Genomic DNA, 27628 nt, shown 5'->3' with positions numbered 1-27628 from the left:
TAAAAGCCGAGAAGGATTCCGACTAGTGGCGTCTTGTCCGCACTTCTCTCTCCCGAAGGAGAAACAGCGCTCTCTGCTGAACACCGGGCCCCAGCTGTATCGGTTCAGACGCGGACAGCGCTTCTATTGTGCAACGCTGTAACTCGACCCAGCGCCTGAGTTCAGACAGAGACCAAGGCATAACGTGGTCCTTCCACTCCCACAGACAAAGAAATGAAAACCGCAACAACGGGAGGGGCAGATATCGTCCTATAGATTGTTTCAGAAATTCGGATTGTAGGGGAAAACATTTATTTAATAGTGTTACATGTCTATGGGGGGTGGACACTGCTCACACTACCTAGCCTAACACATTATATAAGTAGTGTGAGCACGAATTATTGCGGGGGCACGTCAAATCCCCCAAATTACGTCTATGATCATAGTGTAAACTGAAGACAGGACTTTCAGAAGTTGTGGAAGTGACAACCTGCCTATATATTGATTGAAAACATTAACAAGGCTTCAAGCAATAATCTACCGTAACTGTAAAGTGCTGTCATTACAAAAGTGCGGATCGAGGTTTTTCATAATAGCTGGATTCAGAGGGCAACAGGCGGGGTATTTTTATGGTTTCAATAATAACAACTTCCCTTTTGTGTTAAATATGTGTTCGATGACGGATAACTGTGCTGTTTAAGCAAAAAATGCTTTTACCCTGTGACATTTTGCACACAGGCAGGCTTGCGACAACATAAATAACAACCGCAATTTTTGTGATTTACATATGCTGGGTGTACACATTGTAGTACATTAAAGTGTCGCTAGATGGCGCCATCAGTCTTAAATACTTTAAAGCGACGCTTGATTCATGTAAAATTCCGGACAATTTTCAAGACCCCAACAACCAATTTTTAAGCACAAGATTAGACAAAAACTGAATACTCGTAACAGTAATTGACAGCGTAAAGTGTTGTTTCTTATCACCCATTTATTATATATTTGGTTGGACAGCACTTTATGTTTTTTCCAGTGTTAGTTAGCCAGGTAGAAGCCTACTAGACTGATTTAAAAAAAATTTTGCTCTTCCCAAATGTAGAAATAATACGTTAGGAATTGTATAGTTGAACCTAAACATTTGAGCAAGAATAACTACTTTTACTAGTAGGGACAACCTTTCCTAAGAAGCCAGTCCGTAGTGAATAGAGCAAGTCGTCGTAAGTGAAATGTGAAATGGTTTCATGTGAAACAGTTACCTGTAAGAAATACAATTCAAATTTAATGTAATTAGTTCAAATAATAAAATATAAAAGATACAGTTCACCAGCTGATAACGGGTCTGTCAGTAACAGTATCGAACGTCACCAAAAAGACGGAAGAGGGCGGGACAGACAACTCCTTTAGGGGCGGGGCTCAGCCTGCTGTGTGGCTTTGGGTTAAAGACCGGAGAGGGCGGGGCAGGCCACTCCTTTAGGGGCGGGGCTTATGCAGCTGTGTAGCTTTGCCTTAAAGTAGAACTGCCCTGAAAACAAGACCTGCGATAAGTGACTTTGAGAAACTCATTGGAGTATGGACATTTGTTTCCTTTTAAAAGTTATTAACACAACGTGATCAGCCAACAAGTGCCTACTCCGCGTGTTCCCCGCTAGCAGACGGTAAGGTTTGCTAATTTGTTAATAAAAGTGTTTTACTCACTTTCTCTTGTTTCTGAGGAGCGAGCCCGGAGCGTGGGAACTGCGCTAGTCAGCAGTGGACTCCGCTTTACGCACCACATTTGCAGACACCTAACTGTTTGACTGATTAACAACGGAAACGGTGAAATGTTGAACCTTACATATAACGACATGGGAAACGTCCACGATGTATTCTTGTGAAATCCCCTCAAATACATGGGTTGACAGGGTAGCACCTGTAGCTAGCTAGCTTGCTAATCATTTAAATATTTTTGAGTTTTTGGAGTTGGTCACGCTTGTGTGCCCCTCAAAACGCTGTCGGTCGTTAAATCATGGTTAAATTAAGTGGCTCAAAGTAAGATGAGGTGCCTGTAGTTTACGTGCACCTAGTTGGTCCGACATGGTGGAGCTCACAACTCCCTTCCGTCGAGGAGACGGGCATTGCCCCCGCCTGCAGGAGCTCGTGTCTGCGACAGATTCACCTTCTGTTAACATGTAGATTGTGAACTCGACTGCTGAATACAGCTGTTTGCTTTATGGTGCGGTGTAAAAACAGCGACTTCCTAGAATGTGCTTGGTGCACAGCAGCAAGAAGCTTTTTTAGTGCAGTAGTAGTTGACATAACACTGTTGTAGTAAAAGGGTTTTTTTTTGTTTGTTTTTTTAATAGGTGTGTGTGTGTGTTCTGTTTCTCTGGAAACCTTGTGTACTTCTACAGTTTTGAATCACTTCACTACAATTTTGAACACCTATGTATGTGTGTGCCTATATATAAGATACTCATTTGCACGAGAAGTCAAATGAAAAGCCTGTTCTTTCTTGCCAATCTAAACCTTTTCATGTGAATGCAGATTAGAGACCTAATCCATCCTTAAATTAGTGCCCGACACGCTCCCCTTGTAGTCCATGTTAAGATGAAGGAAGCCTTTACAGAGGCTCAGGTCTGCTGCTTCACTGTTCTGCTCTCTGTGGTGCTCCACTGGATCAGGAGTCAGAATAGGAATCTGTGTGTTGGCCAATCTGTACCCTTGTCCTAGATGAATTTGTCCTTTGTGTGTTTATGCAGAAGGAGTAAGAAGAGCAACCGGAAATGGCTTGGTGAATAAATAAAAACTAGAATAGAAAAATAAGATCGGAGAGTGTCCTTGCGGTATGCTGCTCGGTGCTGCCTGATGGCCTTGAGCAGAGCAGGTGCTCGTTGTCAGACAGCGAGCTGCAAACTGGCACAGTCGCGGGCATCTTGCATGGTGATTTTGGTATCGACAGCAGATAAGCCAAGGTGAGGCTAGGTATGGCTAGGTGAGTTAGATAGAGAGGTTTGCCCTCTGGCATTCCCCACGGCACACAGCTGGCATGGAGGAGGCTGCGCAGCGTGTGGGAGGGAGCGTGGGCTGCCGGCACCCTTCCTCTCGGCAAGGAGCCACAACCGCCGCACTTCCATAGGATACAATGAACGGAAAAATGCTGCACCGACAGCCCCTCGAGTCTGTGTGCGCTGGATACATATTGACACCGAGGCTGAAAGAAACCATTGTCATCTACTCCTTGTTTTCTTTTCTATCCATAGTTATTTTTTTTCTTTCTTGCACATGAGGGGACATGTCTCTGTTTAACTCTCCCTCATTGTTCTCTTTTCTCCTCTTTTGTTGGCGCTGGAGCGGCCGAACCTCTTGTGTTCCCCTGTGTGTTCACTGTAAACCAGAAAGGACTGGAAGCTAACTCCCTCGCACGCCTTGCATCTTTGTCGCGAACCGTGCGCCTGTTGAGGGACGTAGCGATGCCATTGTTGCAGTCAGCACTTTGTCATGGTCTCTGTTGTCCTGCAACAGAACCCTCTATTTCAGCCCAAACCAGCCTCAGTCAGCCCTCTGTGCCAAAGGAGAAGTTGTGTGAGAATAGTGTTTATTTGGCTGCGTTATCAGCAGGGGATGGCAGGAAGCAGATAAAGGCTTTTTCTCTGCAGCTCCGATGCCTGGAGAGGAGTGATAGGTGTACTGCTTTGTGTTTGCAAACCACAGCGTCTCTGTTCATTGTCACACCCAGCCACATTAATTAAAGTGTCTTTATTAGACGGATGGAGATGTAACTGGATACGTGAATGGTTGTCATGCAGGCGACTGCGTTTCCCTCCTGATAGACAGGTCGGTAAAGACCTGGAAGCAGTGGTGTCTGCGTGTCCTTTCTCTGCAATACTGGCCGCCTTTGACTCTTTGCGTAAACAGGCAGCGTGTTTTTAATGTTGCAACAGCTGTGTCCTTCTGAGCGGGAGAGATTTTCTCATGTTCCATACACAAGTTGACAAGACCAAGCCCATTTGGCCTTGTCTCTTTATCTTCCGGACCAGGGCCCAGGCAGCACTGTTTGTTTTCTTTTTGGGGTTCAGGTTTATTTTCGCAGAGGTTCTGCTTGTGGCCCACACCTCCGTGAGCGAGCACTGCAGCGTTCAGAATGCGTAGCTGCCATGCCCCCGTGGTCCAGTGCACTAAACTGGCTCGTTGTGCTGTACTGACAAAACATAGAATGAATCATCACTGGCAGTTGTTGGACATCTACACAGCTTTTTACACACTAATGTTTGTAATGTAGCATTTGGTATTAGCTAAATGGTGGTCTTTGGCTAATTAAATAACGCTCAAGGAATTACTATTGTCTTTTAATAACCTCTTTATTTATCCCAACAGTTTTTGTTTAGCTCATGTCAACTGTAATGACTTGCCAGAGCTTTCTGTTTGGGATTTAGAGCAGATCACACATGCACACATACACATGCGCACACACACCACATCATTCATTGTTAGAAACAAACTCCATGACCTAATCGGAAGCCACCACGCTTTAAAGTCTCATTAGTGGCGGTTTGAATTTCCAAGCATGTACACAGGTCATTTGTATCTGAAGGCATCCATTTTAAGAACCATAATGAGCTTATGACTTTCTTTGCAGAAGGGAGTCTTTTCCAGAGAGGGAGACTTACTTTTTTCCCTTGAACTTTCCTCATGGAGTCCTACAAAGTCAGTGGCTTGCCCAGCTCAGGGCTCCAGCAGGGCTATGCTCCACACGCCCGTGCACGAGGCCAGAACAGCACCTACGGCCTCAGCATCAGGGTCCAAGGCATAGATGGGCACCCCTACGTGATTCTGAATAACCAGGACAGGGGCTCCGATCCTTACGCAGGGCCCAGCCAGAATAATGGGTTCGCTGACTCTGAAGGGTCCTTCATTGATAACTATCGGGAGTATGACTTCAGAGGAGCCAGGGAAAGCATCTCTGATAATCCATTTGCGGAATACCGAGCCATCAATCAGAAAGAACACGGAGGCCCTCACAACGGTGTCTCGGAGCCCACAAAGACAGAGCCAAATAAGAATTCCGCTCTGCTAAATTTCCAGAAGCATCCTGAGATCCTCAAGCCTTACGACCCAGAGAACAACACCCTTGACAGTTTCCGTGCTGCCCCGCCTCAAGCTCTCTCAGAGACTAGAGGTCTCCATCCTGGGTCCCTGCCCAGGGCAGCTGCCATGGCTGTGGCCAGATCCCCTAGTCCTGACCATCCCGAAGTGTCTTATCCACCAACACAGGATGAGAGGAAGCAGACCCGTCCACGGTCCATTCCTGAGACGTTCCCATCTAAAGCCCAGCAGCAGACACAACCTCTAGCCAAATCTCAAACCCAAGCTCCAACCATGGTCAAGGCCCAACCTCAGCCCAGAGTAAAGTCTTCATCCCTTCCCCAGGCTGCACCTCAACCCCCTTCCCAGCCTGCCCAGCGGCAGCCAGTTCCTCAGGCCTCTTTGGCCTCTGACCACTGCCTCCGTCGCACATCTAGCTCCACGAGCAGCGCAAACTCTAGCTTGGAACGCGTCCGCCGTGAGCCTGACGTTCTTCCGCTGCACAGGAGCAATTCCAGTGGGCCCGCGCTGCAGTTCTTGCGCTCGCGCCACTCTTCCACATCCTCGACCACACCCACCAAGGAGGAGCAGTTGGAAGCCCTGTACGCCGACAGCATCAACCGCCATGACAACCGCCGCTACATCCCCTTCATGCCGGGGACCGGACGGGACATCGACACGGGCCCAATACCGGGTGTGGACGAACTCATCAGTAAGTTCGGCGGCAAGGAGAACCAGCCAAGGAGGGGGCGGGCAGGCCGGCGGAACCGCATCAACCCAGAGGACCGCAAGCGGTCACGCAGCGTGGACAGCGCCTTGCCCTTTGGCCTGGAGGGGGACGCCGACTACCTGGACGAGGTGAGCCGCCACCGTGGCAGGTCCAGCGAGCGGCTGCTCCGGCCTTCTCAGCTCTTGCAGAAGTCACCCGTCTCCACGCCTGGGCCCGGGCCCTTCGGGCGCTGGTTCAGAGACACCAGCAGCGCTCCTGGGTCGCCACAGGGGACGGTGTCCAGGACGCCAGTTTCCACTGCGGCCGGCAAGAAGCCCCCAAGTCAGCCCTCTGTTCTGCCTGCTGAGATCAAGAGCCCAGCGATGGAGATGGCGGCACCCGGCACCAAGATCCTAACAAGCGTGGCCACCGCATACCTGTCCAGACCTGCTTCGAATTGCAGCCATAAGAAAAAGAGTTCAGAAATGGACGCTGAGGTGAGAAAGGTCAGTTTTTGTGTGTGTTTGTGGAGTTTATTTTGTCTTGTATTCTCGTTTGTGGGACATTTATCATTTTTTTGGCTGGGCTGTGGCAGTAGGCTTTGTTGGAGAACATTTGATGTGTCTCTTAAGACACACTAAAACATCATACATAATGGTTTCTTTCACAGTCTTTTTTGGAATTTTCTAGGGGAGGGAAAATGTGCTTGAATTTCCCAGATGTTCACTGGTGCTTTGTGTTTTTTTGTTCTGGAACAGACAACACCTGATCTTCTGAAAGGTCAACAAGAGCTGTCACAACAAACACATGAGGAAACTGCCAAACAGATCTTGTTCAATTACCTCAGAGATGGGTGAGTTCCCACAACAGAGCACTTCTTTTCAAATCACCAAGTTAATAACTCAGATTTTAACTTAAGCATTTATTAGTTTTACTTAATAAAACAGTGCTTTTCAATAACATTATATATATATATATATGTGTGTGTGTGTGTGTGTGTGTGTGTGTGTGTGTGTGTGTGTGTGTGTGTGTGAGTGAGTGAGAGAGAGAGAGATGTTTAGACAGTCATCCTGAGTTCATTCTCTTGTATCTATGTCTAGCACCTTAGAATTTCTGTCCACTCAATATTCTTATTGGCTGTAGTGCTCTGAAACTGGGATGTAAATATCCATGAAGTAAAGTGCAGTGATTTTGCCATTACATAAAAATGTTCAAGTCACAGTCATAACAGTACATAGCCAGACTCCCCAATACCACACTGAGTCAGAAGTAAACTTGGCTGTTTAATTACCACTTGTGTGCATGCACACACACACACACACACACACACACCTACCAAGGCATGCTTCCCTGCAGTTTCCGAATGTGATTCATTTCATCTGTTGTATGTCATCCTAAGAGCTACTTAGTATGAGATACAATGCAGGTGAAATGTTGGTCTGTGTTCTCTAGGGTATCAGTAGTGCTGTCGTGGGACGTGACCATTCACGAGGCACGCCTCCGTAATGCTCACTCTGTCTATAAACTTGTCTTCTTCAGTTTTTGAACCCTATGTAAGGTGTTCTGGTCTGTACAGCACGGGCTGTCTGCTGACACCTTGTTCTGGGTCAACTCCTTCTGTGACTCATCCTATGGCATGAAGGGAGTGTGTGTGGGTGCATGTGCATATGCCGGTATGTGCATTTTGGGAGTGTGTGAGAGGTCAGGAGAGAGAGAGCTTGAACAATGCACCTCCATCCACAGGATCAAGTCAGGGGGTCTGCTGTATTCCTCTTAACGAGGGGCTAAAGTTCTTAACGAGGGGCTAAAGTTCCCGGGGTCACTCATCCTCCTCTTGGTCTGATCCTGCTCAATTGTTGCTTCTCCTTTAACGTCCTGTGCTGGAGTCCCACAATCCCGCTCCTCTAGCCGAATGCCTGCACCCGCACACTCGCCCACCTTTGTGTCACGCTCGCTCACCCCGCATTCCTCGTGCGCTTCATGGAGAAAGATGAATCCTGGAGATTACGGATGAGCGCTTTGGGGGTGCGGGGGGGGGGGGGTTGTAATATACGTGTGATCAGGACAGACAGACCACCATCTCTGGCTTGGTACGCTCACCGCCTGCGTGACCTCCACTCACCTCCCCGGTGCTGTCATGCAGCAGAGGTGTTGTATCCAGTGATGTCATGAAACCCCAGTCGAATGCTGCCTGCCTAGTTGTTTGTGTGTGTGCGCGTGTGTGTGTGAGAGAAGTGTGTCATACCGAGGATTTCCGTCACTTAACAGCTAGGCCAGTGGAATGTGGGAACGCAGCTTGGCTTTTACCTCCGTTAGTGTAACCTGATACTCTCTAGGGTGTTCTCTGGGCCCTGTGCCCTCTGTCCTAAAATCCGGACTGTTTAGTTCCACCTCCAAACAAACATCAAAGACTGTGCTCTGACCCATGTCTCTAATGCTGGAGTTCACGAGAGCCCCTTTTATCCTGCTGCGTTTTGCAGGAGCAATGATAGTGACGACACCACCAAACGGAAAGTCAACCTGGTGTTTGAAAAAATCCAGACTCTGAAGTCTCGGGCGGCAGGAGGCTCAGCAGGTGACAGCCAGGTAAGACCCCATGCTTCTGCCGTCACTGGCCTCGGGGAGGCGGCCTCTTATCTCGGGTGGTCCGCTCAGAGAGGCCCGTGTTTACCCAGCCGGTGCTGCCACCTCAGCTAATGTTTAAACATATGCATGCAGAAGTAGAAAGTGCACGGGGACAAACGTTGACGCTCGCTGCCAAAAATCTCAGCATCTGACTGCCTTTCCAAGAACGGATTTTTTGTTGCCAAGGTGCAGAAAATATTTGTTTTGGAACTCGGCACTACATATGAAGTAATGAGCATGAGGAGAATATTATCCAAAATGCATAATGTCCGTAATCCGTGATTCATGTGTGGATCGTTTTGGTCGGTTAGTCACGTCTCTGCTCCTGCCTGTCAGTCCCCAGACTTCACCGCCCAGGCCAAAGCACTCCAGGAACAGAAGGCAGAGCTGGATAAGGAGGTTTCTCAGCTCAAAAGTCAGCTGGAGGAAGAGAGCAAGGTACCTCGTCTCTGAAAGCGTCCTTGCACTAAACGCTCCTCTGCCTCATCATCTGTGTCCCGGACCGCAGGGCGGCACGTGTACCTCGTGTTTAGGCGTCCTGTTTCTCCAAAATCCCACCCCTGTTCCCTCTACAGAGGTTGTAATCATGTCAACTGACCTTTACAATTAACGGTACAATTAAAGTGGGATGGAGGCAAGCAGTTTTAAATTGTACCAGGGTTGTCATATTGTGTGACTGCACAGTGCCTGTTGTATTGTGTTTTGCACATAATGGTGCCAGTGACACTGTGCCCTTCCACCCAGAAACAGCGGGGCCTGACTGAGGCGCAGGTGAAGGCCAGCACCCGTGTGAAGGACCTGCAGAAGGAGCTGGAGCTGAGCCAGGCAGAGTGTAGGACTCTGCGGGACAAACTGGCCAAGACGGAGGCTGACCTTCGTACCACACTGGAGGAGTAAGACATGCTTTGGTTTAAAATGCTGTTAAAAATAGCCTGTGTTGTCAGTATGTTGCTATATGCAGGGAGTGGTGACATGCTTTTCAGAGTTTTGATTCACAATGGTCAGCAGTTGGTATGACGCGATTTAAGTTCAGCCTGGGTCATTTCGCCTGACATTATTTACGTTTCTTGGCTTATGTGAATGCCATGATTTGTTTGGATCCCAGAGGAACACTCATCTAGGACTACTGAGGAAAATCTGATTCTTTTAGAAAGCTTAGTTTTTGATTGCAGCCTTCTGTAAAATGCCTGAAAGGCCAGTATCGAGATAGTGCTTAACAAACAATACTTTGTCCAGTCTTGAGAAACCATGCTAGAATCAGACCCATGTAGAGCACACACTGCCTAGTTTGAGGAGGCCCTCTGTGCCAGCTGGGTTCCTGCTAAGAGGACTTTTCTCCACTCGTAGATCTTTTCTGTCCCTCTGCCATAATGGCTTATCTGTTGGGTGTAGAATTCGTCCTCTGTAGGGCTGCTTGCAGGTGGCTCAGCTGCAATTACGGGAGCAGGTGTGGGGACTCAGAGACAGTTAAGAGTTAATAGACCACAAGTACTCAGACCAGTCAGATATGATTCAGCATGCAGGTGTTCTGACTGTGTGTGTGTGTGCGTGTGTGTGTGTGCGTGTGCGTGCGTGCACACCAGGCTCTTTCAGGTAAAGATGGAGAGGGAGCAGTATCAGACTGAGATTCGAGACCTGCAGGACCAGCTCTCGGAGATGCACGATGAGTTGGACGGAGCCAAGCATTCTCAGCCGGACCCAGAGAAGAAGTCCATGATGGAGGTGACCTGTGCACCACCACACACTAGTCACCACTATGCTGTAGCTAGGTCTTCCAAATGCACCAGGGGGATTGGTCGGTTACTGTTGCGCTTCAGTGCCTGGTGGCGGCGATGTTAACGTCACACGACTGCGTCTCCACCTCCTCCACAGGACCTGATGCAGCTGAAGCTGGACATGCAGGAGGTGCTGCTGGTCAAAGAGGAGCAGGAGGAGGTGCTGCGGAGGCGGGAACGGGAGCTGACCGCTTTGAAAGGCGCTCTGAAGGAGGAGGTGTCCACGCACGACCAGGAGGTGGACATGCTAAAGGAAGAGTATGAAAAGGAGCTTCACACACTACGCGCGTCAGTGGAAGAAGCGAAGCAGGTAGCACGCCTTCATCTGTTCTGGCTGTTTGTGTCTGACCGTCTGACCTCTCCGTTCTACTGGACATGCGTGTTCAGCTCATTATGACTGACGATCGCCCCTTAGTTCCCGTTCGGGTTGTAAAAAAAAAAAGCCCTCAACAAAAAGAGCAGAGAGGAAAGCCAACTATGCGAGAGCTTATCTGCCTCCACGTCCTTTTCAGGAGAACTCCTCTCTCCGTGCTCACGCGACGGACGGGATGGGGCACGTACGCTGAGCCGGGGGGAGGTGGAGAGCACTGAGCGTCACCATGAAACTGGCACAAGGGGGCTATTTGCAGGGGGCTGGTGGCTGTCTCTCTGTGTGCAAACAGACCAGACTTCCTTCATGTCCTGAGTCTCTGGACGGGGTCTTCCTCCCCCTCCAGCTGAAGAAGATCCGGTTGAGCTCACTTCCTCTCCAGCAACAAAAGCACTTCCTGTGTGCAGGGGGGAATTGTTGCCTAATCTTAGTCTGCCTTCAGGCTAAACACACTCGCTTGCCGTGGTAAATCTATGCGCATATTGTGACAAATCATTGAATTTGTTGCCTTATTCTGGTTGCTTTTGTTGTTGCAACATAGTGAGCGCATTCAGTAACCACTGTCAGATGATGATGATGATTGAGTTGTGGGTTTTTTTTGGTTTCCAAAAGAGGGAGAGAACAAAAGAAGGAGAGAGAGAGAGAGAGAGAGAGAGAGAGAGAAACAGGAAAAAGTGGAGCAACAGACAAAAACAAACAGGAGAGAGGAAAAAAGAAGAAAGGCCCCAGTAGTGAGCTGTAGTATCTCCTCTGTGTCTCCGTGTAGAGCTGGTGTTGCTGTAGTGTGTCTCCGTGTAGAGCTGGTGTTGCTGTAGTGTCTCTCCTGTGTCTCCGTGTAGAGCTGGTGTTGCTGTAAGTGTCTCTTCTGTGTCTCCGTGTGAAGCTGTCTCCTCTCAGTGTCTCTGTTAGGCCTCATGCAGAGCCAAACACGGCAGCGTGCAACACTAAATCACGTCTCCACCACTTAATTGCAGTGGCAGGCCGTCACTAATCTAATGAGGCATGATGGGAAGCCGTGCTGGCCTGGGCCTCTCGCTCTTTTTGTTTCTTTCTTTTCTTTATCTTCGCTTTCTCTCGCTCTCATTGGCTGGCTGTCACCATCCCTTGGTCGGTCTTAGATAAGTTGTATTTTGTGTGGCGATGGCACAGGAGCGATTCGTGGGTCTGTCAGTAGATGAAGGGCTCAGGCAGATGAGGAATGAAACGTTTTGCTTTTTTCCGTTTGGATTTTTTAAATTCAGTTTTATCTTTCCATTGATGGTATTTCTTTAATTACAAAAATATGTACAAACCGGAAGAGAAGGGAAGTAGTTGGGCAGCAGTAAGTGCGTGCGCGTGTGCTCTTACCACCTTCTCCCTCACACTGTTTCTGGCATGTTTTGCTCCTCTTATCAGAACCCCTGAGTCTGGCAGCAGAGGGGGTGCTCTCCTTACAGACTAGCCTCCCCAATTGAGTCCTAACATAATTTATTAGAAGGCGGTTGTGTCTGAGTCTCTGAGTCATGGTGCTTCTGTCCCTGTGTGAGAGCAGCACTGAGGTGGTCAAGCCTGTGTGTTTTGTCTGATTTCCGGATCTGGGGCTGAGGTGACAGGTCTGCTTGGGAAATGGAGAGTCCCACAGGAGGTGGTGTGTTTCCTCAGCTGATGATAGCACAGGCTGTTCAGGGCTGTTCCACACCGCCTCATGAGGCAATCATTTACTTAGGTTTTTTTTCGGGGTGGGGGGTGTTGGTTTAGAATGAAGTGACTGTGGATCAGCAGACAGCATTATATCTTGAGCAATGGAACTTGGCAACACAGTGGTTCCATCTGCTTCTTATCAAAAACTTTCCTCCTCCATAACTGTAGTTTGTAATACTTATTACTTTAGCTGTGTTTCAGCACACACAGTGCTGACGCTCATGCATTCTACAATCTGCATATCCATCATATATTAACACGGATCAGAATGCTTCATTCAGCAGTTTACATCCATATGTTTTCTGTACCTTTTATATAAATGCATTATTCTTTAGGCATGAATATGCAAAAACAGGTGAAAAACCTGCATCTGTATGGCAGATATATTATGCTGTCCAACATCTTTTCAGGAAAGTTGTCATAAGTGCCTAGTGCAAATACCAGAGATTGCAGAGTTTTGTCCTGTTGTTGTGTTCCTTGGCGCTGCCCATGTGGTCTGGGCTAAACGTGCAGTGTTGGAGTTACAGCAGGGCGAGGTTTGGTCACAGCCGTGGCCTGGATTCTTACGGCCATTGTTCTCCTGCGTGGGTGTCCGGCCTGGCTGGAGCTGCCAGGGTCTCCGCTGCTAAAGCATGTGCAGGGCTGAGGTCCCGTGCAAGCGATGCTCCCACCAACTCTGTAGAGAAGAACAGTGGAGAAAAGCTGAGGATGAGTTGTTGTTGTTGTTGTTGTTTTCTCCTTATACTCCAAGTTCAACCTGACTGGCAATGGATTAGAAGTAAAAAGAAGGCTTTGCCTGGCCCGCTTAGAGGGGACTCGGAGGAAAGCCAGGACGTCCCATTACTAATCAAGGAGCTGGTGAAGCCTCAGCGGGCCTGGGTGGTGGGGGCCTGGCCTGGCTTACTGTCAAGCTTGGCATGCGGTGACGCGTGTGGGGCCTCAGCTTGCAGCCGACGTGCCGTTGTTCTATAGGCCTGTAGTAGAGCTGTGACGCCCTTAAAGCTGTGCGAAGGCCTGGTGTTTGTCCAGATCGCATGTCTGTTACTTGGTTTATATTCCACATTTATAGTTTATTTACGGTCGTTGTTTATTTGTCTAGTCCCTAGTTGGTCCAGTTGTGAGTAACGAGGGAACTTTTGTGATTGTCCGTCGTTCTGAGTGTTCATGAGCACCGGAGAATGTCCACAGTTCTGGACGACTCCACTGTTCTATAGTGCGAACCTCTGAAACCGGTACCGGAAACATGCGGCCCAGGTTGGGTCCAACTAAAACCTCCTCATTCAGTGGGAAATTCTTGCCTCCCATCCCCCTGAGCTGCTCCACACAGGGAATACAAATACACTACACTATATGATAATTGTGATTCCTTGTAGTATATTAAAAGACGTTTGAAGGCCTGCGTTGTTTTGACTAATATTATTTTGGTTGCTGGACCACAGAAATGCTGCAGTTCATCAGCACAGTCATTTGGAACATCTGAGCTTGGCCAAAGAAATTTAGAAACGCGCTATCCTGCTCATTTGCATATTACTGCCTTTTGTACTGCTAACAATTAGCGCGCAGCACACCCGGCAGCTCTGTCCCCCTGCAGATGTCCAGCCCATTCCAGGAGTCTTGGGTTTACAGGAAGAGAGCCAGTGCCTCTCATGCAGCCCTCCTTAATCTCCGAGACTGGTTCCTCTTCCCTGGCCTCCACGCCCACTCGCTCTCCCTCTCCCTCTCCTCGGAGTGTGTGAGGCTTTTGTTCTTGACCAGGACTGTTGAAGTGTAGACAGACAGGATGAAAGAGCAGGTCGAGGCTTATTGGCAGTGAGGCTCGCGCTTCAGAGCCGTCGCCACTGTCAAAGGAGCGAGACCCGATAAAGTTGCAGGAGGGGCAATGCTTTTGAACAGACGGCCCTGGCTTGGGGTACTAGAATTGTGAGCAAGCAGGAAATCCTGCCATGCTGGTCATTCCAAGGGTTGAGTCAGGGAATCGCCGCCATTTGGCTCTCAACCTCAGCTCAACAACAACAACTCAACTTTGTTCTAACTAATGAGTCATTTTAGACACTGCGTAGCAATATCTTTCAGGGGGGAGGGATAAAACTTATCATTTAGCCTCAAGGTTGTTCATGTTCATTTAGGACACTGGACAAAGTCAGAATACATGCTGTTCCTTAATCTCCTTGGAGTTTTCCTGAACAATTTGCACTGTACATTTAAAGCAACATTATATGGTACTTTGTCACCACTAAATCAATCTCACTCTTGTTTGATGGGGAAATAATCACTGCAGTTTTGAGTAATATTATGTCCAAGGCCACAGGCTCGAGTTTGTTTATGGTTTTAGAAGCCAAATTGTTTCATTCAAAGCAAAACAAACCTTATGGAGTTAGAGAGAATGACATGGGCAGTAATGCACCCTAATCCACCACAGGCTACAGTATATTAAAATATTATTGCCTTTTGTTTATGATTAGATAATGAGCCTTGAGATTTTATTGCCTTTTAAAAAAATCTTTGGGAGGGGACTAAGTGGATTTCTCTTTTTAAAGGTTCTTTGGTAGGATTTTAGTTCCATGTGTTTTAGTTTGCTTTAGACAGGTTTATTGTATCTGTCCTGTGTTTGGGGAGTACTGTGAACATCACTGTTGAGTCTCTTGGCTCCACATCTCACTTATTTGGGAATGCAGTGAGTTTTTGTACTTGTCTTGGAGAACCTTTGGAAAATGACTGACTGTGATTTAAAAGCTTACAGACCACAGTGCTGATTTAATGCCCAGTTATGTAGAAAAGGTGTGAGTGCAGTGGAGAGCCCTTCAGATCAAGTGATTGTCTCACTGGCCCTCAGTCCTGAGGCACTGTCCTGTTGCACCAACATCCGTGCTCAAGCCTTCTGCCTTCACTTGGTCGGAAGAGTCAGCCACGTTTAGTAATGGCTTCAAACTAAGATTCCCAGCCATGGAAACATCATCACTTCATTGATCCACATAAAACCTCATTTCAAACTTGAAGTGGGGCTCAGGATTCCCTGCAGGTGTTCACACCACGTCAGCATGTAGTCCATTTTTTCACTGTACATGATTAGAAAATTGACAAATTAAGTGAGTGCCTGATTAAGGACTGATGCATGGGAAACCTTCTGGGTAGTAAGCTGGAGTTTTGATGCTGCTTACAGTGCACTGTAGTGACGCACCACTTTTTTTTCTGATGCAATTTGTCAAAATAGTGTAGTAGATTCTTACACTTCAGCAGATTCTTTTGTCCAGAGCAACTTACAAAAGTGCTTCGTCTCCATGGAAGTTTATGCTAGTGCATTAGGCCAGTGTGTAAAGGTACCATTACACTAGAACCCTGTTAGAACACAAGTTTTAGGTGAAACGTTTATTTTTAAGTGTATATACATACATTATTAAGTGCCTATAGATTGCACTTATTAAGTGTCTCTTAATCTAATTGCACCCTGGAGGGCAGTTTTAAAACCAGTGCCTTGAATTGTACGTCTAAGTCTTCACTATAGTTGGTAACTGCTCGATAATTGAACTACTGTTATGATGTATGTATGAAGGCTGCCTCCTACTTCTCAACACTGCAGCCTGTGCCTAGGTGCACATTAACAGGCCTGTGACCGCTTGACCTCTGGTTTAGCGCTGGAGCTTGAGGATGTGTGGAGGTTAATGATCTGTCACTGTGCTTTTGATTTTTAGAGAGAGGAAAAAAAGTGGATGAGGGGCTGCAGAACTTTGGACTGTAAATGAAACACAAATCTTCACAGCTAATGAGTATCTGCATTGGTGTAGTTGTGAAATGACATATATATATTACTATATTACTATATTACACACACACACACACACACACAGTGAGACCTATTTTGCTCCATGTCTGGCAAGTGGATAATCACAGGGTTTGTGATTTTAGTTTCATTCCGTTCATACCATGCTATTTCAGTTTGCGTGCGCTTGTGCAGTTGTGACAGGTCTCGCGTCACTCCTACTCTACTAGGTGTTTATAATAGTCTTAAATTGAAGTGCTGCCTCTTGGTCGGCACACACACTCCTCACAAAGGACGTCCTGCAGCTCGGCGGCCCTGCGGTCCAGTTCTCATAGTCTGCTTTTGAAGTATGAACTGTAAACAAACCTGCAGGCTGCCCGCTTCAAGTTTCAAAGAGGCGACGTTTGCTTTATTCTTTTCTGTCAGAGGGATCCTGGTTTAGGGCTAAATCACTATAGTGCTTGAAATTTGTATTGACTTGATACTCCAGTCATTTTGCTAACCTGGTTCATGTTGTTACCTTATCCGTCTGTCACCAATAATAGTAACAGCTTAATTTGTGAATTGCTTTTCCATGCGTTTCTGAAGTTGTTTTATTACGTCGCTGTCTAAAGTGTAAAGCAAGTGTCTCGAAACTGTCAGGTGAGAAGGTTGTGATGATGAAAGTAAGATGTGCTTTTCTCACTCTAGATGGCCAAACCTGTTTGACATGCCCGCATATCTGTCCAGCTAACCAGCTCTTCTGGTTTCATCAGGAACCGTCCTGCACACAAACTTTGTCATCAGCAGGATGTGAGCAGCTTCTTGTCTGACACCTGTCATTATGTCAAAAATGTCTGTTTATTTTTTTTCCCTGGAGGGCACCAGTCTTGGGTTGTTCAGCGACTTGGGTCGACTCATATTCTAAAATGTTTGTGTCCAAAGGGCTTCTGTGGAGTCACTCGGAAGCTTCTGGAAGGAACACCAAGTTCCCGAGCACGTTCCACAGACAGCTGATGTGTAGCAAGTGCCAGGAGTTGTTCATCTCCAAAACACTCCAGTTTCAATTTTGCATTACGGATGCAAAAACAGCAACAGCGCAGCACGGTGCCTAATTGGAGAACTTGATCGTGTTGCCAAACAACTGTTTCCATTGCAGCACTGCTTACAACCAGAACGGTTTAGATGTGGCAGGTGCAGAGCCAATGGGGCCCACTGTAATGGTCATGAGCCACTGAGTTGAAATGGACAGCAAGGATTATCTGGATTGGAGCAGTCAGTTAAATCTCCTCGGTCTGCTGCTGGCTTTTGTGTAGGTTGGTGCCATTTAAAGCAGGGCTTGAGCAGAGGACTGGAGGCCTAGAAGATTTATTTATTTATTTTTGTGCGTGCGTGCGTGCGTGTCCTTCATTCACATTGAGTTTTTGATAAATACAGCTTTAAGCATAAAGACCTACCTACTTCACTATACTACAGTGTGTCCAAGCAACCATTTGTTATTTGGAGAATAGTCGGTAAATGTATTTGATGGTTATTAATTAACCTTTTTCACTGTATCGCTTTGTTTGTGTGTGTGTGTGTATATGTATGTGTGTGTGTGTGTGTGTGTGTGTGTGTGTGTGTGTGTGTGTGTGTACATGCAGAGTAACGCATCAGTGTGTAAGGGGAAAGTGGAGGCAGAGGTGGCGAGGGGTGCAGCGGAGGGCCAGGTGGAGCGTCTGTCCCAGGAGCTAGAGCGTCTGAGGAGGAGGGCCCAGGAGCTGGAGCACGAGGTGGCCAAACTGAATCGCATCATTGATGAAGCCAAGCTCCAGGAGAGCAGGCTGGGAGAGAGAGCCAGTCGCCTAGAGGTGAGACACACACACACACACACACACACACACATAACCATAATTTCTCTCACATACGCATGCACACAGACATTCAGAGCGAGAGACACTCACTCTATCCCTCTGTCACTAGGCAGTGAGATTGTGTGTCTTTAAAATGGCAATGTCTGTGTAGAATTTAGTAATGGAGAGCTCCGTTTCTAACTTGGCTATAAAGGTTGAAACTTACCATCTGTCTGTATGCAGTCTTGATGTCTTAATACAGTTAGAGACTCTTTTGTGTGTTGTGTGTGTGTGTGTGTGTGTGTGTGTGTGTGTGTGTGTGTGTGTGAATATGGACACGTGCAGAAAGAGAAGAGGCAGCTGGAGGAGTCACTCGATGAGGTCCGGGAGCAGGAAGAGGAGATGACCCGAGCGAACCACGCCCTAACATCACGCCTGGAGGACGTGCAGGTGAGCCGTGCGTGTCGCTGCAGGCTGCGTACACTTCCACCGTGCAGATGAACCGAAGGGCCAGACACATCACAGTTCGATGATTTCTCTGCTCTCACACACTTACTAAACCTGGTAACAAACTAACTGGATGTGTTTGACCAGAGAAATCTACAAATGTTGGGGCATTATATTTGCTTGACAACACAAGCTGCACTATGTTCTGTCCTATAGTTACTTATTATTATTCAAATCTCTAAACATATCTCCTTCCACAGTTTTCAAGCCAAATTGATCAAGGTCTCATGGTACATAGTATGAAGGTTTTACTGCTTGTGAGAGAGCCTTACAGTCTCTTCACTGGCCAGTCCAGCCCTCCTCATACACTAAAGGCACCATGGCCGCCTTGGTCAAGCCATCTCGAAGTTTGTTCACAAGCTTCCCTTCCTACTCTTTTTTTTTTTTTTGTTCCTCAGAGAAACCTGAGCAGAACAACACAGGAGAACCGTGAGATGGAGGAGCGTCTGAGGGAGGAGAGGAGTCAGAAGGAGCAGTTTAAGAGCAACAAAAACGAGATCGAGGAGGAGCGCAAGCTGCTGGACCGCACCGTGGAGAAATTGCAGAGAGAGGTGAGAACGCCCGGGGCCGTGCCCGGGGCTGCCCAGACTACCTGCCAGTGACTTTTATGCCACATTTGTCTTCACTGTAATGGTTGCTGGACCTACAGAGGAAAAAATGCAGAAGCTGTTCTGTGTGTTTTGAATATAGTAAGTCTTTACGAGGGTGTATATGTACACACTGTGTGTTTAACGTTTTGTAAGGTTATGGTAAAGCAGGAAGGGCAAAGTACTTGCAACACCAAGGTTATGGCTTCAATACTGTTATTTTTTATGAATACATACAAGACACTCAGGATAAGAGCCAAATTCTGAAATGTAACTGAAACAATCTTAACCCATCTGTGTGTGTATGTCGGTTGGGGGGTGCAGATGAGCGAGATCGTGGAGGCGTCTCAGAGCTCCACACAGGAGCTGCAGGAGCAGATCGACATGTACAAGGAGAGGAACCGCAGAGAGCTGGCCGAGCTCCAGCGACAGCTGAGGGACGGCGGCCTGGAGATGGAGAAGTGCCGCCTCACCACCAAGTCCCTGCAGGAGGAGGTGGGTGTGGCCGGCATGCGCTCCACCTCCCACATTACCCATCAACAAAAACCATACCAGGAATCTTATATATATGTGTTGCTAGAGATGTTTACACAAGAGTCAGCCTTGTTGCTGAACGGAGCTAGAATGTTGTATTTTGTCTAGACGGGCGGCGTCTGCGTGTGTGCGTGCGTGCTTTCATGTGTTGTGTGTCTGTTGAGCACCACTCCAGCACTGTTGGGGCAATGAGTGTGGATGGTGAGCCCTTGATTATCTTACAAATCTCCGTAGTGACCTAAGAGATTACCGTGGAGACGGAAAATATGCACTACTGTTCAGTAGGTGATGAGGTCACTATGGAGACGGGGAGAATAAGCACCCCTGGAACTACTGTTCAGTAGGTGATGAGGTCACTATGGAGACGGGGAGAATGAGCACCCCTGGAACTACTGTTCAGTAGGTGATGAGGTCACTAAGGAGACGGGGAGAATAAACACCCCTGAAACTACTGTTCAGTAGGTGATGAGGTGACTCATTAACCACAGTATTTGGATTCCACCAACACCACCAATATATACATGCACAGTGCAGAAGACTCCACTGGAGTATTGTATATAATCATTCAAACAGGTCACGTGACATTTTACATAACTACTTCTGTATTTCCTGTCAGATATTCCTGTGTTTTCCTGTTCCTATTTTTGTTTGATATGAGACCTGTTCGTGCCGGCTCTTTGGACAGTGTTGTGCTTCTTTTAGACACATGGCCCTTCACAAACACTCGCCTCTTAACCACTTGTGCATAAACAGGCCTCTAGGTCCTCTTATACAGGCCCTCTACTGGCTGACTACAGCCCCATCCTGTGCGTGCGCACGCACGTGTTTGTCTCTCGGTCACTCTCTTTTATACGTGTAGAGAGAGGGAACGAGAGAGAGGCATAAAGAAGAGGAAGAAAAGATGTAAAGGGGAGAGCCCTGCTGTGAGAGTCCTATCCACCGCGCAGCTGTGTGTGTAGGAGGAACAGGATGTGTGGGGCAGAGAGGAGAGTCTGCTTGTTGACCCACTGACTCCTCATCCTCCCTGAATTCTCTTATGATCTCACACACGCGCACACACATACACGCGCACACACACACACCTCAGTCATTCCTACAGCTGCCTCCTCTGGTCCAGCCTCAACTCTCTAAACACACACCCTTTATCATGCACACACTTCCTCCACACATATCACGGTTACACACGGTGAAGGGCGGAGGGGGGAATACACCCGTTTGTGCCGCACGGAAACAAACGCACACGTCTCTAAATGGCCCTTCTGAAGCATTTGATATGAGGATATGTTTGGTGTTTACCGCCCACTGTTGCCAAAGGCAGCATCTTGTGGCCAAATGTGTAACTGCAGAACCCATGCTGGGAGGAATGTGCGTGTTATTGTGTAATAAAGATGAAAGCTGAACCACACTGTGCTGTGTGCTCGCCAGAGGGTTACTCATGAGAAGCGGGGGAATGTTCAGTGGTGCTAAGTGTCTCTCGTCTGCAGAAATGTTGGCTCAGTTGTGCAGAAATATAGTCATAACCCTTGTAGCTGAGGACAAATAGCAGAAATTTATAGTATTTTGTGTCGAAGGTGTTACTAGATATAATTGCATGATGGTCTAAGTGCATACGTGTGTGTGTGTGTGTGTGTGTGTGTGTGTGTGAGAGTAGCTGGCTCAGCTGGAAGGGGACCTGCGGCAGTGTAAAAAAGAGAGAGATGAGGCGGAGCTCAGGGTCAAGGCCCTGGAGCAGAAGGTCTTTGAGCTGGAGGTGGAGGCAGACACCAGAATCCTGAGCAATGACAAATCCAAACAGATGAAGCTCCTGGAGGTACCGCAGCACACACACCCACACACTAGCCAGTGTTTGCCAGCTGGATTCTAGCAAAGGAGAATCTCTTCACCTGTGTCTGTAGGATAAGCCCCGTTCCACTGGCGTTGGGTTAGCTGCCCTAGCTGCCCTCTTCAGGGTGCGCTGTCTGCCCTTCTGAATGTTCTTCATTTCTAATATGGCTAATCCCTCTGCAATTAGAGAAAGATCACAAAGCTGTTTTTGTAAGCGGAGACGCTAACCTCGGTCTCACTTTAAGGGATTTGAGTGATCACACGGTTGACTTGGAGCAGGCGTGCAGTCTTCTCCGCCCAGGGCTGTGGTGAGCGTAGGCTTGCCTCCCAAACAGCGGGTGTGCTCCTGCTTGTTTTGGAAGGACACCCACGCCAGCCCTGATGATGATGATGATGATGATGATGATGATGGTGGTCCTGCAGGATCGGATCACTCAGCTGGAGCTGGATCTGGAGGAGGAGAAACAGAGTGGGGACCGCCTGATGGACCGTGTCGACCGGGGCAGAGAGCAGGTGAGCCCCGCCCCTAGCACGCAATCGCCATTTCTCACCTCATTCCTCCACAACCTACATCTCATTGCCTCATTTGGCTTTCTGCAGAGGGATGGACATACTTTTATTCTATACTCAAAGGCTGGATACACTTTTTTCTGCCACTCCTGCATGCCATCTCCGTCATGTCACCCACCCCCTGGTTCACATGCGTGGTTGATTACCAAACAAGCCTTTCCTCTTACCTGCTGTGTACACATGGTTTGGAAATCTGAACATTAAGCCTAAGAGATACGGTGTAAGAGGATCTTGTGTAATCGTTCACTCGATCAGCCTGACTCTCCGTATAACACGGCTCAGATCATTTTTACACACTGATTAAGAGCTCATTTCAACATATCGCTTCCAAGAAAATATGCAAACAGCCAAGCTTCTCAGGTTAGCAGACACCCGAGTTAATTCTCTCTCTGTTTTAGAGAGGGGAAATTTCCAGAAAGCCAGGGCAGAGATTTAGTGTTACTGTTGGGGAGTTCTCCCACCATCTCCTCTGCTTTCTCTCTCCGCTCTCGCCGGCCTGGTGAGGGTGACGTGTTTGCAGTCAGAGTACATTTGGAATAAAGTTTGGGGGGTTTTGCCCAAAACTATAAAGTCTGATTTAAAAGTGGCTAGGTGCTTTTAGGAGAGTAGAAATTGCTTGTGTGTGTCTGTGTGTGTGCGTGTGTGTGCACGTGCATGTGTGCTGCAAAAAGTTTATTTCAAACAAGCAGTTTATTCTTAGTTGCATGCATCACATGGCAGGGGCCTGTTTACATGCTAAATCTTGGCCCCGTTTCAACTTCCTTGCTTTCCACTGCCTATTGTTTTGAGCAGAACTTTTTTTTTTTTTTTTTTCCCCCCCTCATGACCTCCTCTGGTTCACAGATGCCACAGCACCTGTAGGTAGATGCTTTTAGAGCTGGACAAAGCTAATGATGAATAGATGAGGGGATGCAGGTACCTGGAGGAGGTGTTTGCGTTTCATTTTTTTTAAACTCTTTTTTTTGGGGGGGGGGGGATGGCACCAAAAGTAATGACACAATGGTGCTGCTGTGAAAGGCTGTGCGGAGTTTCTGTGGAAACTGTGTACTGTGAGGTTTGGGGGGGCAGGGAGGGATCGTTACAGTGGGGATAAGGGTATTGGAGGGGTTGGGTTGGGAGAGCAGTGGGGGTCGTTACCGAGGGAATGGGGGTGTTAAAGGTGGGGGAGGGGTATTAAAAGGGGCTGATGGGGGGAGGGGAGGGGGGTTTTAAAGAGGTGTGTTGGGGCATCAGGGTGGGCACACCTGCGAGTCGTGGCGAGGTGCAGAGGTGACGGTCTAAATGAGAGTACTATCCTGCTCTTCTCCCTCCCATCCTCCTCCATCCTCATCCTCCTCCTTCCTCCACATGCCCCCCCCCCCTCGTGTTTCGCTCATTCTTTCTCACTCTCTCCCCATGTGTGAGTTTGGGTTCATTAGCTTTCTGCTGAATCGGCACGCGCGCACACACACACACACACACACCCATTGCTTATCACCGTCCCGTGCTGTCAGGTGCTAATTGGCGTAAAATATCATCCTCCATTAGAGCCTCGTGCCATCCAGGGCTCTTCCCCTCCTTTCTTCTCTCCCCCTCTCCATCCCCTTTGCCTGTCTCACACAGGGTAGAGTCCATTTGGACAGATGCTGGTGCCTCCACTGTGGTGGCGAATATCTGCAGTTTATTGCAGTTTATTGCTCTGGCTTTTTGGGGCTTTTTTATGTTTCGGTTTTGTTTGTATTTTTTAACCTAACTGGCGCACAGGGCTGCCATTTTTTGGGTGCAGCTAATTGAACCTATTGGGCCTCAGTACTTTTGCGGTCAGTTCTATGCATTTGACCTATGCCAATATGTTTTGCTCATCTCATAACTGTGCCATGTGTGCAGTGGCTTCATACATTTAGAAAAATCAGGTGGAATGTGTTGTAGGTTTTTTTTTTAAAGACCAGGTGATGTGTGCATGTGTACATATAATCAGTTATGAATCAGCTGTATTCATTCTGTGTGTAGTGTTTGTTACCTTGCACTAAGGAGTGTGTAGTGTTTGTTACCTTGCGCTAAGGAGTGTGTAGTATTTGTTGATGAGCATAGTGTATATGCATACCCAAATAAGCAGTCCCATTGTGGGATCCGTGACTTTGCAGTTGCATTGTGGGATTTGTGGCTGATTTGAGCTTTAAAGCTTTTTTCAGAACACGTGCCCTTTACGCCTTAGTAGCTGCATCCTAGTGTGAAACGACCGAAGCTCCAGAGACGTTCCAGGCTCACGTGCCCAGCTTACCTCGGCCCCTTTCCCAGAGCCGGCGGGGCGAGGCAGAATGCAGCAGGGCCAGAACTCGAGCGCGGTTCAGTGAAATCTGACCTGGAACCCGCAATTCCGTGCTTAACCCCATTTAAACATTGATGAGAATGTTCTAGCAGTTATACACAGTAATTGTATGAAATCAAGACACTGTGTGGTAACGAGAGACTGAGGTGGGGTTTTGTTTTTTTTTTTTTCCTTCACACTTCTATGGTGCAGAATACATTGGTGTAAGCATCTAGTGCTTCTCGTGCTGGATTCTGATGTAAAGAGCTGACATTTGTTCAAGTAACTGTTGCCTAATGATCGCGTGAAGAAGTGTGATGCTGGTGTATGTGATTAATGTGTCTTGTGTGTTTGTGAGAGACAGGTGGAGCAGTTGAGGAACGAGTTACTACAGGAGAGGGCTAGCAAGCAGGATTTGGAATGTGACAAGATTGCCTTGGACAGACAGGTAAAGACTAACTTACCCTTTCATGCTGCAGAGATTTAACAAATTACCAGAATTCCTCATTCACTTTTAAATGACATGTTCCAGGGCTCGGGGTTTAAGTCCTGTTCTAGTCTAACACACCTGGATTTATTATTAATTTTAGCCGGAGCCGATTATATCTAGCCAGGTTGAATTTCAAACTAATGTTCAGAAGCAGGGTCAGCCGCCATGCCTTTATAACAGATCAGAATCCGTGCACAGGCCCTGCTCACTGCTGGACAAGCTTAAAGCCATCTCTCACTCACTGCTTTAGTCATCCCTTCATCTCCTCTTCTGTAGTTTTCCTTTTAGTATCTGTCATCTCTCACTTGATTCATGGATCTTATCTGACCGGTTGTTGACCTCCTAAACTTTAAGATGGGTGGTTCCAGACAAGCGTTCCTCACTTTCATAGCTGCATACCTTTCTTATGGGTTTCACTGTAGTTACTTAGTAATTCATCACGGTTACTGAACAATGTGCCTTAAGATGCCTGCATAAAAATCTAATTCATCAGGTTTAAGATGCAACAGTGCAGCTGATGCTAGCTCTCTGTACGCATTTGCTTCCAGAATAAGGATTTGAAAAGCAGGATAGCTCATCTGGAGAGCTCGCAGAAGTCCAGCAAAGAGGGGCATATGGCCCAGCTGCAGAGCCGAATCCAGGAGCTAGAGGAAAGGCTGGAATCAGAGGAGAGGTACCTTGAGTACCACTCGCAGGTCTAATAATAGAATAGCATAGATAGAATACCATAGATGATATAGTGGAATGGCATATCTAGAATGTCATAGAGTTGAAACCACATTTAGAATACCACAGCAAAAATACCATAGATGCAGGAGTAGCATACTATAGATAGAAAGATGGATAAGACAGCATATTTTTAACAGAAAAATACAATTGATAAAATAGTCAATAACATAGAATGCTATAGATTTAATAGTAGAGAACCACAAGGAGTTTTTCAAAAACACTAAATAATTTTGTGTGTGTGTGGTTTACAGGGACCGTGCTAATTTGCAGCTAGTGAACCGCAGGTTGGAGCGTAAAGTAAAAGAGATGATGATGCAAATGGATGAAGAGCATCACTCACTCCAGGACCAGAAGGACCAGGTGAACCCGACTAGCCTGCCTGCACATTCCACCTGCTTATCAGAACACCGGCTGTTCTGTCATTTGTGTGGCTGGGGGTCAGGCTTTATAAAGTGATCATGTCCTGAGGGTCATGTGTGCGAAGTATGTTGATCTCGCACGTGTCTGTGTGCGCGTACGCAGCTGAACCTGCGTCTGAAGGCCCTAAAGAGGCAGATGGATGAAGCGGAGGAGGAGATCGACCGACTGGAGCACAGCAAGAAGAAACTGCAGCGAGAACTGGAGGAGCAACAGGAAGCCAATGAGGAACTTCAGAATCAGCTCAAAGCACTGCGCAATGAGATGAGGTAAAGGCATTACTCCACGATCACTGATCTGCAGTCAGCTCAAAGCACTGCACAATGAGATGAGGTAAAGGCATTACTCCACGATCACTGATCTGCAGTCAGCTCAAAGCACTGCACAATGAGATGAGGTAAAGGCATTACTCCACGATCACTGATCTGCAGTCAGCTCAAAGCACTGCACAATGAGATGAGGTAAAGGCATTACTCCACGATCACTGATCTGCAGTCAGCTCAAAGCACTGCGCAATGAGATGAGGTAAAGGCATTACTCCACGATCACTGATCTGCAGTCAGCTCAAAGCACTGCGCAATGAGATGAGGTAAAGGCATTACTCCACGATCACTGATCTGCAGTCAGCTCAAAGCACTGCAGAGAAAAATTAAAGAATTTTGCTGTATTACATGACTAACCATGAATGGAAATGAACAAAGCGTGAAAACCAGCGCAGGCATGACTGCCACTATAACACTCCTGTGTTTCATCCAAAAGACGCAAGAGCAACTCCGCCCCACTCCTTAACAACCTGGGCGAAGATGATGACGAAGATGACATCAGCACGGACGGAGAGACGTATTTCAGCTCGTCCTCCGGATACAAGCGCTCAAGCAGCCAGGATGCCATCATGTCCACATTCTCTCTATGAGCGATTACAGAGTGAGAATGAGAAAAGTGGGAGGCAGGGGAGCGAGTGAGCAAGAAGATGTGGATGAGAGAGGGAGGGAGGAGGGAGCGAGTGAGTGAGGATGAGAGAGGGAGGGAGCGAGTGAGTGAGGGCCAGCACCGAGTTGTGGACGCTCATGGTGATGCAGTGCTAAACACTATATTCCATCCACCTGCATTTACGGCACTTGGCCCTACAGACATGCTGCAGTGGCGAAATGCCTATTGGTTCTAAACAATAAATGTTTTTATATATATATATATATATATATATATATATATATATATATATATATATATATATATATATATATATATATATATATATATATATATATAAAGGACTTTATGTTGAAGTTCTACCAATTCCAGCAACAAAGTCAAACCTTGACTTTGGTGGTGGAGAAAATGATGTGAACAACAGCAATGGCGCAAAGAAAGAAACCCTGCAACATATTACTCACTGGGAATGTGAAGGATTGGCATAATGAAGGAGAAATTGAATGAGGGGTTGTTTTCATTTTTTTTATTTTTGGTTTTGTATTTAAAAAAAAAAAAAAAAAAAAAAAACTTGTTTCCAAATTGACAGTTCCTTGTAATTCTTCTACGAATGACTTGGTTTTTTTTTTGAGTGGAACTGTTTTAACATTGGTCTCTCTAAATGTAGACAGTCCCTGCTGTACACAGTGCTGCTCTGCCTCTGGTTTTGTTTTTGTTTTTATAAAGTTTCCTGGTAATATCCCTTTTTAGAACTGTTAGCATATGGTGCACTCATACAAATAAACTGCCCATCTCTTAAAGTGAAACTGCGACAAGCCACACTGTTGGAGTGGGAAGCTGTTTGTTCTTGTGGATGAAAACAGTGTTCAGAGTGGACCTGCTGAATTATCAGCAATGTCCTGCTCCGTGGTTTCGTGCTGTCAGTCTTACTTTAACTATTTCTGTGGAAGCCAAATTACTGCATTTGTATTTTAGCATTAGATGTG

General features: G+C 47.1%; 1 protein-coding gene across 3 annotated transcripts; it reads left to right on the top strand.

Moving 5' to 3' along the window:
• The first annotated feature begins 1495 nt into the window (after nucleotides 1-1495).
• Nucleotides 1496-26880, top strand: cgnl1 (cingulin-like 1). Of its 3 annotated transcripts, none has more exons than XM_035520872.1 (19): nucleotides 1496-1634; nucleotides 4595-6246; nucleotides 6508-6602; nucleotides 8230-8335; nucleotides 8711-8812; nucleotides 9119-9267; nucleotides 9958-10096; nucleotides 10247-10459; nucleotides 17579-17785; nucleotides 18113-18217; nucleotides 18673-18825; nucleotides 19186-19356; nucleotides 21047-21205; nucleotides 21643-21732; nucleotides 24441-24524; nucleotides 25115-25239; nucleotides 25547-25655; nucleotides 25818-25981; nucleotides 26472-26625. In XM_035520872.1, the coding sequence occupies exons 2-19, from the start codon at nucleotides 4648-4650 to the stop codon at nucleotides 26623-26625; spliced, it is 3924 nt and encodes a 1307-aa protein (XP_035376765.1). In that variant the 5' UTR covers nucleotides 1496-1634; nucleotides 4595-4647. The 3 variants fall into 3 exon arrangements, with proteins under 3 accessions (XP_035376765.1, XP_035376763.1, XP_035376764.1); XM_035520870.1 differs by having other exon boundaries at nucleotides 4595-6255; XM_035520871.1 differs by lacking the exon at nucleotides 1496-1634 and having other exon boundaries at nucleotides 4648-6255; nucleotides 26472-26880.
• The last annotated feature ends 748 nt before the right edge of the window (nucleotides 26881-27628 follow it).

Source organism: Electrophorus electricus, chromosome 21 (assembly GCF_013358815.1).
Source record: "Electrophorus electricus isolate fEleEle1 chromosome 21, fEleEle1.pri, whole genome shotgun sequence".
In the NCBI taxonomy this organism is placed as follows: domain Eukaryota; kingdom Metazoa; phylum Chordata; class Actinopteri; order Gymnotiformes; family Gymnotidae; genus Electrophorus; species Electrophorus electricus.
Note: the sequence above shows the minus strand (reverse complement) of the source record. Positions and strands in the feature narration are given on the sequence as shown.

Excerpts from the sequence above, each read along its gene's own strand:
- cgnl1 (XM_035520871.1), top strand. The coding sequence starts at position 4,648 with ATGGAGTCCTACAAAGTCAGTGGCTTGCCCAGCTCAGGGCTCCAGCAG. Across the intron at positions 6,603-8,229 it reads TTCAATTACCTCAGAGATGG|GAGCAATGATAGTGACGACA; the intron begins GTGAGTTCCCAC and ends TGCGTTTTGCAG. Across the intron at positions 25,982-26,471 it reads GCACTGCGCAATGAGATGAG|ACGCAAGAGCAACTCCGCCC; the intron begins GTAAAGGCATTA and ends TTCATCCAAAAG.